Source organism: Elaeis guineensis, chromosome 1 (assembly GCF_000442705.2).
Source record: "Elaeis guineensis isolate ETL-2024a chromosome 1, EG11, whole genome shotgun sequence".
In the NCBI taxonomy this organism is placed as follows: domain Eukaryota; kingdom Viridiplantae; phylum Streptophyta; class Magnoliopsida; order Arecales; family Arecaceae; genus Elaeis; species Elaeis guineensis.
Window position 1 is genome coordinate 146,642,763 of NC_025993.2, and position 10,365 is coordinate 146,653,127.

At 42.3% G+C, this 10,365-nt stretch overlaps 1 protein-coding gene across 1 annotated transcript; it reads left to right on the plus strand.

Annotated features, from left to right (window-relative positions):
- The first annotated feature begins 237 nt into the window (after nt 1–237).
- On the plus strand, nt 238–2,230 carry LOC105038914 (serine/threonine-protein kinase UCN-like). Its single transcript, XM_010914834.4, has one exon. It carries the CDS (start codon nt 463–465, stop codon nt 1,753–1,755), a length of 1,293 nt encoding a protein of 430 aa, XP_010913136.3. The 5' UTR covers nt 238–462; the 3' UTR covers nt 1,756–2,230.
- The last annotated feature ends 8,135 nt before the right edge of the window (nt 2,231–10,365 follow it).

The following is a 10,365-nucleotide window of genomic DNA, read 5'->3' on the forward strand; positions in this document are numbered from 1 at the left end:
CAAGAATAAAACTTAGGCGAGCTATTCACTCCACCTACGGGTCATCGGATTCCAACTAAATAAAGCTAAGAGCGCCTACTAATAAAAGCAAGAGACAGCTAAATAATTAAATAATAATAAATACAGAGACAACTACACAACATAAATAAATAATCAACTCTTAAATCTTTTAAGGGGAAAATAAAAGATAAATTCTAAAAATAATGCAAGCAACAACCCCACAGGAGCCAACGCATCACCTTTTTCCTTCCCCCACCTCCTCCCCTCCTCCTCCCTCCCTTATATCCCTCCTCTTGGGAACAGGCCTCTCTCAAGAATCCTCCTCCTCATCCCCCAAATCCCCAGGCCACCATTATAACTACATTCACGAACAAGAGAAGAGGGAATAGGAAAGGATATCAGGAGATAAGAGAGAGAGGGAAAGGGAGTAGAGAATTCATCATTTGATTGGATTAATGTGATATGGAGCTGGACCTGGACAAGCTGACCGCGGTTCGGGTCCTGGGGAAGGGGGCGATGGGCACCGTCTTCCTGGTCACCGACCGGTCGGCCCACCCGTCACGGCCGCCGGTGTTCGCCCTCAAGGTGGTGGAGAAGCACTCCCCCACCGCCAAGCCCGACGCCGACCGCCGCGCCCGCTGGGAGCTCTCCGTCCTCTCCCGCCTCGGGCCCCACCCCTTCCTTCCCTCCCTGCTGGGCTCCTTGGAGACCCCCGAGTTGTTGGCCTGGGCCGTCCCCTTCTGCCCCGGCGGCGACCTCAACGCCCTCCGGTACTCCCTCTCCGACCGCATCTTCTCCCCCGCCGCCATCCGTTTCTACCTCTCCGAGATCGTCTCCGCCCTCGCCCACCTCCACTCCCTCGGCATCGTCTACCGCGACCTCAAGCCCGAGAACGTCCTCCTCCAGGCCTCCGGCCACGTCACCCTCACCGACTTCGACCTCTCCCGCCACCTCGCCCCCAAACCCCTCCCCTCCTCCCCCTCCTCCATCAATCCCATCTCCCTCCCCTCCCCACCCGACAACAATCATCGGCGTCGACGCGGCTACCACCACCACCGCCGCAACCTCACCCGCATCTTCTTCGGTGGCCACGCCAGTCCCGGCGGCGGATCTCCCGACGTCACCGGCCACCTCCCGCACCAGCTCAAGAAGGCCAAGTCCGCCCGCGTCTCTCCCGTCAGCCGCCGCCGCCCCAGCATTTCCGCCGGTGTCGCCTCCTGCGAGCGTTCCCACTCCTTTGTCGGCACGGAGGAGTACGTCTCCCCCGAGGTCGTCCGCGGCGACGGCCACGAGTTCGCCGTCGACTGGTGGGCCGTCGGCATCCTCACCTACGAGATGGCCTACGGCCGCACCCCCTTCCGCGGCCGCAACCGCAAGGAGACCTTTCGGAACGTCCTCACCCGCCAGCCGGAGTTCACCGGCCGGCAGCGCACCGACCTCACCGACCTTATCGCGCGCCTCCTCGCCAAGGACCCTGCCCGCCGGCTGGGGTACGCCGGCGGGGCGGAGGAAGTCAAGGCCCACCCCTTTTTCCGGGGAGTCCAGTGGGATCTGCTCGCCGACGTCAACCGCCCGCCCTTCCTCGCGCCGCTGGAGGACCTTGAGGAGGAGGTGCTCGCGCCGAGCTGTGACGGGACCGCCGACGCCGTCGAGGGGTTCGACATCCGGGACTACTTCAAGCGGCTCCGGCAGCAGCAGGCCTCGCCGGCGGCGCCGTCGCCGTTGTCGTCGTCGGTGTCTCTCTCGGACTTCTGACGGTAACCGTTAGTTCGTTACTTTTTTTGTTTTAAACCTTTCGTTTGTTTGTTAGAGAAGGGAGGACTTTTTCCCGGTATTGGGGTGTACATAAACGAAGGGCGGCCGAGACGTGCGGGGACGGGGACTCGGGGAAAGTTCGTTAGAGGGGGCGGCGGTTGTAATTAGGGGTAATGTTTAGGGTCTATCTCACACAATTTTGAGAAGGCGCGTGCGATAGCGCACGTGTGTGGACTGGCTTCTTCCAGGGCCAAGCATGTTGTGTGTAATATTCCTCCCCGTCTTTTGGAATGAACAACTACAGCGGGTAGCGTTTAGATGGACAAATCTTGATAATTGCTGTGAGCTGATCTCTTAATTTTGATGAAATCTGGTCCTTAAATTTCCCTCTTCTCGTTCTGTTTTTACGGTTGGATTATTTCATCCAATATGAAGAAAAAGCATGCGTACTAATTAAAGTGGATATCTTACAGCTACTTTTCAAACACTTGTGTGTGGTGGACAGTATTATTTGTGGATATTGTGCATATTTGGTGACATACACAGAAAAGATATATATAAAAGATACAGTTGTAAAAAATCCTAAGTAAAAAGTACACGGCAAGTCGCCCCTACTGTCTTTGTATTTTGAGAAAAGACTCTAATCTACTATTTAATTTATGAGATATAGTACATTATACGATTAAATATCACATAATCAATTCACTCGTCTGCAATAACTTCACAGTTATATACTGTTATTAACTACTTGATATTTGCATGATCAATTCATGGTCTTAATCTACCACAGTGTGGTCGGTTGAAGTGTAGCAGACAGCATAGCATCATATCGGAGCTGCAGAACATCACCTGCAAGAGTGATTTATGATAGACTTCCTATTCCTGCTGTAACCACCAGGTGAAGTTTGTTTGATGATTACGGAACGCACAGGCTCGCGTTCTCACTAATTAACTCAAAGCCAAAGAACACGGGCACTGCCGTAACCTTGACAGCAGGGTTAAGTTTGGGCAGCAATAAAGTTATGATAGAGATCTAAAGATAAAACAAAGATAGTTCCATACGAGTTCTTGGTAATGCCGGTATAACTTATTTTGAGTTGAAAAATCACACCCGGCTTACCGAGGACAGGTAAATGTGTCAAAAGGAATTCAAAAGAGCAACTGACCGTTCTGTACATTTCCCATCAAAAAAAAGTGAACGTTCTGTACACTGAATGTTGTCGAGACAGCAAGTCTGAAGGTTTAACCCTTGTTCCATGCTATATTCAATATATATATATATACCTCTGGTTCCATACAAAACCATTTCCAACTAGAAAAACAAGTTATAGATACTAGAAGAACAGACAAAATAGGAGTCCGGTTGGGAATGGTGGGGATGGCAAACGGACCAAAGAGGATGCACAGAGAGCCATCTCTAATCACATAGAAGTTTTAAAAAAGAGGAGTAAACAAAAAACAGATTCTAATCATTCGGGGGCACGCTGCTCGAAAGCAGAGAATAGACAGGCAAATGGACAATGGAGGTGTGTCACGGCGTGCCACGGTTTGATCGGTAGAGATAAAAATAAAAAAACAAGTTAACCACTTGAGGGCACAGCACCCTTAGAAGAGGACAGATCCTCCGATAGATCCCCTCGTGACTCATCGTTCTTGGTGTCCTATATCCACCGGGTTCAAAAGAAATGCGGTGCCCTCGCATCTTTTTGTTCTCTTGCATTTGTTACGTGGGAGGATAAGAGGGGAGGGAGGGAAAGCTAGGGGGCCCCGGAGGCAACCCCCAGGGAGCTCCCCTTGTGAGCCCTGCTTTTCTTCCACTCCCTAATCATATATATTGGAGGAATATATGGAGGTGAGATGAGCCCTTCGTATCTCACTAGCCAGCAAAACATCGAACTGCCTCAATCCCCATTATCTTGACAGACCTAGCTTGGCATCTCTTCTTTTGGAAGTTTTTGCCACCCTTTTGTTTGGCCTGTGACCCTCCAGTTGCCCACAATGCTCCCTTGGGCCCTCTGTTCCTAATTTATCTTGTGAAGGGAAGCAACTCCACTATAGAGTTCCACAGGTTACAATGCTAATGCTGAGAATAAACTGTTAAAAGTGATGACACATCAGCATCTCCCACAAAAGAACAACATTTTCTTTCAATCAGAACGGATCGAAGAATGACTTGAGTTACCCTGCTGTCATGAACATGACGACACTTCAAAGACATGCATCAAGACCCCCACCTCTGGACTCACAGTGTAATGCAATGAAATGGACTTCAGATAGCAGCGAGGACCCAGGTGTTTATCCTTTCCTGATAGATCAGTCACCTCATATGCTTCCCCTGGCACTGAGAATGAAGGTTAAGAAAATGTTGTTTGACGTCGAATTACGCATCCGACCACACCATTGCAGTTGTTTTTCTTGCCAAGCCCTTCTCTTCTCAAGAATCTCCTCCATGCAAAAGGAGGAAGCATAAAACATCTCGACATAAACATTTTTTTCCTTTTGGTAAGCTAGATATATTCCATCATTCTTGTATAAATACATCCATCAGAGTCAGAATACAGACGACGTAAGTTTTACCATCGATAGATTCTCAAAAAAAAAAAAAAAAAAAAAAAAGTTTTACCATCTATAAAATAGACAACCCAGTCAGGCTTGTCTTACAGCGAAAGGATGGGGGCAAAGAAAAACCCAGTCTGGTCTACGCCAAATTTCACTGTTCAAAAGCACACCATTTTTGAGTCCAGCAATCTCTATTGGCATGTCACCTGAACTCCTGTCTTTTACAGTAGCTCCTAATAGTTAACCTCACTGATTACTGTGCGATGTGATGTGACAACAACCAGCAAAAAATTGTCCCACCGGCCCTGAAACCAGATAATTAGTGATTCTTCATAGAGGCAACAAAATATTTCTAGCTGTATCGATGAATATATGTCTCCCAATTTGTGAACATGTATAACGTGTTTGGACGGCCATAGATATCTCCCAATATTTCTAGCTCAATATTGTTACACACCTGCACCCGCGCAGCCGCCTATGGATGTCTTAGAATTCAATTTAACCAAATCTAATTTCAACAGGAGCTATCAGCACGCATGCCAAAGGCAATGTACAGGAAAACAATTTGAAGTGGTCACTCATATTTTGAAACATCAAGCATAAAGAGAGTAACAGGGAAGAAATACCAAAAAGAAACGTTTATCCAAGATATATGTTGATAGTGTCGACATTCCAATGCAACGAATGGAGCCTAGGTATTTGAACAAAACTCTCGGCAAACTTTTCCAGCATACTTAAACCAACACAAGCAAACACACTGCCAAAATAATGTAGGATTACATGCCATTTAGTTTAAGAATAACAGAGCTAACTGCTTAGGCCCCCTCTGGCTGGATGAAGGGGTTGGCGATCTCATCAGTTGGTGATACAATTGCATTACTGCAGTTCCCCTACAAACTTGAAGGAGAATAACCAGGTGCTTTAAACAGAGCATTATCACAAAAACATCATTTTCCCCCTCAGCTTCATGTAAAAGAGGACTCAAATGATCATCAAAAAGATAAGGGGAAAAAAATTTGTAATTCAAGAATCTTGAATTTTGATGATTTTCGGTAGCCTCTCAAATCCAGGAAGGTAGTTACAGAGGCATTGAGTCATCACGACAACAAAATCCTTAGATGCCCCACATGGTCACATCACATTTTTACATCAAAACAGATTTTTAAAAGCTAGGAAGAAGAAAAGAAGTCAAAAAGGACAGAAGAATTGAGAAAATGAAAGAACATACTATTAAGCCAAGACGCCTGGTCTGATCCGTAGTTTTCAATGGATCATCAGGATCTGCAACAATAGAATGGTTGGCAAAAATGAGATCACGTCTTTCAAATTTACACTTAGTATTGGAACTTTGCAATATATATCTACACCAAAAGAAACTTGAGGAAACGTTGAATGACAGAAAAAAAGGAAACATGTTTTGTGAAACATAGCAGGCAAAGAATTGAAGAAGAAATTTCTTCTGAGTAAACGTAAAAATGACAGTTCTGAGTAAAGTTAGGATCTTAAAAGGCAATTAAAATGTCTTCTGTACTTATTTGGGGTCGTAACGCTTGGAAGATGCTGCAGCTGGCTAACTCATCGGAGTACAGCTGTCAACACTAGCAGGGAAAATGAAACTCATCACTCTAGGAAACATTACACATGATATATATATATATATATATATATATAAACTTACAACTGAGGAATGAAAAGCATAATGTCAAGTCAATTATCTGCAACATGCCAAAGAAGATCAACAGAATAGGGTTCAAGGATTTCCATTTATTTGTCATCTCCATAACAAGTATGTTTCTCCAAAAAATGGTAAGAGTAACAAGGGTTAGCGTGTATTATTTTTCTGGGCATCAAAGCAAAGCTTGTGGCCGCCATCAAAACCCACTGAGACAATTACTAGTGATATAGAATTAAAAAATTTTTAATGGATGAAATAAGATAAAGTGTGACTAGTGGCATAGTCAAAACACATCCTTCAAGAATCAAATACCTCTAAGGAACTCTATTGCTTCATCAAGAACCAAGTTCAGCAGCTGGTCATATCCTTTCAAAGTCCCTGTGACTGCAAGAAGACATTCAAATGGTCAGGTAGCTCATATTGGGTAAAGTATTATGATGCTCGTTGATCCTTCTTTATCATTAATTCTCACCAAAACTAACATCCTGAAATTAATGTGTCTACAACTATATAATATGATGTAAAGATTTCTAACATCAACAAATATTTTGAGCTAACAAGTTCCAGATGAAAGTGCAGCCAAACATGAATCGAAAGATATTTGATTTGAACAAGAACATTAAGTTTTGCTTAAGAAAAAAAGAAATCACAAGAGACAGCAATGATGACTAAATCTATTTGCTCAAAGAAAACTTGGTAAAAATTCAACAAATCCTTCTTCTTTTTTTAATGGTAGAGAGTCTAGGTTGGTTGCAACACCATCCCAATCAATAAACAGAATCAGCAAGATCCACAGAGCAATCAAAATAATCTAAAAATCATCTGCAAGAATTCATAAATTATTCACAAAAAATTGCCAAGGAACTCTTAAATTCAAATTATTAAACCACAAAATGGGGGTAACTTTGAATGAAAAGAGAGAAAAGACAATTCTTTCCCCTAATATTCGACGGTATATGCCACTAGGTGCTGTGCAGAACGTAACAAAATCTGAGACAAATTACATTAACAAAAGGTGCAGCAGCACAGCAAGGAAACAAGTTAACCAAACCCGTGAAACAATAGTAGGCTGGCAGAATGTGTGTGATGAATAATTTTTCAGACGTGCTGCTTCTTCTAGTTATTCTAACTGTAATAGAATTAAGTTTGCTTGACATGCCTGGTAGTCATGCACAGAATCAGAACTTTCCTTCTCTCAGAGAGAAGACAATATCAGAATTTTCCTTACACGAAACTTAAAGCTTTCAAAAGGTTTTCAACCTTCTGGAAGCAAGGAACATGCATCTGATCATCTAATGCTCATCTGTTTACTGTTACTGAAATAATTATCTCACTGATGTGATCATGAACAACTCCACAAGTTCCACAAGGCCCACACTCCAGTAGCCACTAACAGAGGAATCCACTTAAAACAATCTCATCCAAGATTCACTTCCGATGCTCATCATCAACATTCACCTTAGAACATTCTTTTTCAAAAGGACCAGAATCACCAACTTATTACCCTATGGAACACCAAAGTGGATGAAATACATACCTTTCATTAATGTCATTCAAAGAGGATTTCAGAATCAAAAGACAGATATATGCGATGTTCTTCCTCGGGGAAGATGGAAAGAGCAATGCATGCACAAATAAAATGAACAGAAAATGGCTGGCGGGTGATGTGGAAAACATGTAACTAGCTGAAGGATTAGAGCTGTCAAGATGGGCCAGCCCATCCCAACCCATCCCGATCTGCCTCTAAATAGGTCGGGACAGATTGGCCTATTTAACTGGCAGATTGGAAAAATCCCAATCCGACCCGACTTGCTATGGGCTGCATGTTAAACAGATCAATCCGTCAAAATTCAAAAAAAAAAAAATCTGTAAACAGTAATATAAACTGAATTTCATATTCTATTTGAGCTCAAATCAATCTATCAAAATCTCATATCTCAATTCTTAGAGTCATAAATGAAATTATCAAACTTAAACTAAATACTTAATACAACTCAAACTTAAAAAAATTTAAGTTTCAATTTTTAAACTAAGTTAGAGGTAAATCAAAGTCCCAAAAAATTATCCTCTATATCATTATTGTGGTCCTCATCATTCAATTCTTCATCTTTTTCCTCTTCTTCATCAATTACCTCTTCAATAACATGAGAACCCTCTTTTGAAATATATATATATATATATAAAGAGATGGATCAGCCCGTCCCGACCCGCCGATCCAAATGGGACGGGTCATTTGACCCGCTTTTAAATGGGTTGCTAAAATATAAACTTAATCCGTCCTATTTACATGGAGGGGGAGGTCAACCGGATGGGCCCAACTTCTAGGATAATAAGTTTGTATATATTTTCACAGCTTCTGCGGACACATGGCCTATCTAGCCTATCAAGTACCGAGTCTTCTACCCAAACAATTCCTGTATGTCTCAACTGCTCGTATCAGCATCTCTCCATCAACCAAACAATTGAACATAAAAGGCTGTTCTCAATTCATCTTATATCCATTAGGCAACCAAAAATATGACGTGAATTCTTTTTTTTAAGGGAAACCAACTGGAGGATAAGGAACTAAGAAACCGCTACCCCCACTAGGAACCACAATCAACTTCAGCAAGGAAGCTCAACATTTCAATTTTAAGCCCTCTCACAATCTATTTGACAAGCACCTATGGCTCTTTGTATTTTGAGAATTTAAATCTTCATGATTCTCGACATCTATAAAAACGAAGGAAGCTCCACTAAAGCCTGACTCCCTATCCAGCATCAAGTTTGAAGCACCTCATGTGCCACACTCACAAGGCTAATATTCACCCAGCAACATGTTGGTTCAAGTCCACACACACCCAGCCCCAAGAACCTAGTCAGCTCTCCTCTGTAGAACAAAGGAAGACTCTTCGATTTATGTTAAACTACCTGCATCTGACATTCAAAAATGGACATTGGTAATTTGGTATGACACATGGACATGGCTCGATAACTAGAATTTTATGCTATTGAAAGGATTTGACACTTGGACGTGCAATTGCACCTGAGACACAAAACGCAACTCCATGTAACATACCACACTATTCATTGGCATTTCTGAATTCATAACCTGTGGAAATTGGAAAACTTGAAATTATTGTCCTTTTCCCTTAGCAATCTCATACATTTTTTTCTTCCCCCTTTCTCAACTCTTTGTCAGGGTGGTTTTCTAGCATATTCTTCATATATGATATTTCGTTTTTTTGGGGAGGGACAAGTTTTTAGGTGTCATGACCAAAATGACACTAGCTATACGCATTTAAGTATTAGATTTGATAAAATGGCCATGGATCAAAATGCAAATACCATTCTGCAAGATCTTTGGAATCACTTACCCAATATGTTACCAAAGCACATGAAACCCATTTAAAATAACATGAACTATAGTTTAAACTACAGGCTGCGTAATGCAGCCTAAGGAACATGTAAAATCCTGAAAACCACTTGATTGGTAGTTTGCAAAAGAATTTGATGTATAAGAACATAGCAAAAATCACTATGAGCACATGCTGTAATAAGCCAACAAGATTCTTCAGGGTGAATCGTACAACCAGAATTTCAAGAGGTTTATATCTTGGGCAAACTAATGAGGGATGAAGTTCTCTTGAAAACTTTCGAGAAGTATTGCTACTAAACTAGATCTAAATGGGCACCATCAGAGAATAGCCAGTTCAGTTGATACATGGCACTAGGATGAGCTCAAAGGCACATGGAATTAACTGTACAGTATGCACGGAGGACATCTAAGTACACCTTTTTTTCCGATACAACTAAGGGAATCTGCTCTAATAATTTGAGACAGGATGGAGACTTTATAAACTTGAGAAGACAACTTAAATCATGAAGTAACATGCAACAAAAATTAAAAAGACAAAAACACCACCATTCACGGGAAGGACATCTATGTCAATTTCAAGTTTCCATCATGTTCCATTGTAGAGATTCCATATATTCATTATCAGTCTCTGTCGTTTGATATAAGCAAGAACAAAGAAGCTAATCCTTTCACTATAAGAATGACGTGACTAGATAAGAGGCAACCCTTTTCTCAAAACAATAACTTAACAATTAGTTAGAAGAAAGAAACAACAGCAGCAATATTGACTCGCCATCTTACAACAACATCTCCTCCGCTATAGTTTTCTTTTTTCTTGGTTTCCGAGAGTAAGTGATTGCGTAACCAAATATTAACACAAACACCTCGAATTAAAGCATGATTCAAGATAAGCCTCAGAACTAGTACAATCATCACTATCCAGAAAAATCAACACTATAGAAAAAATTAAAGATTGACTCATGAAACCCTATCCAACACGAGAGAGTAATGCCTTGGTTGGGAGTTTGGGAAAAAAAAA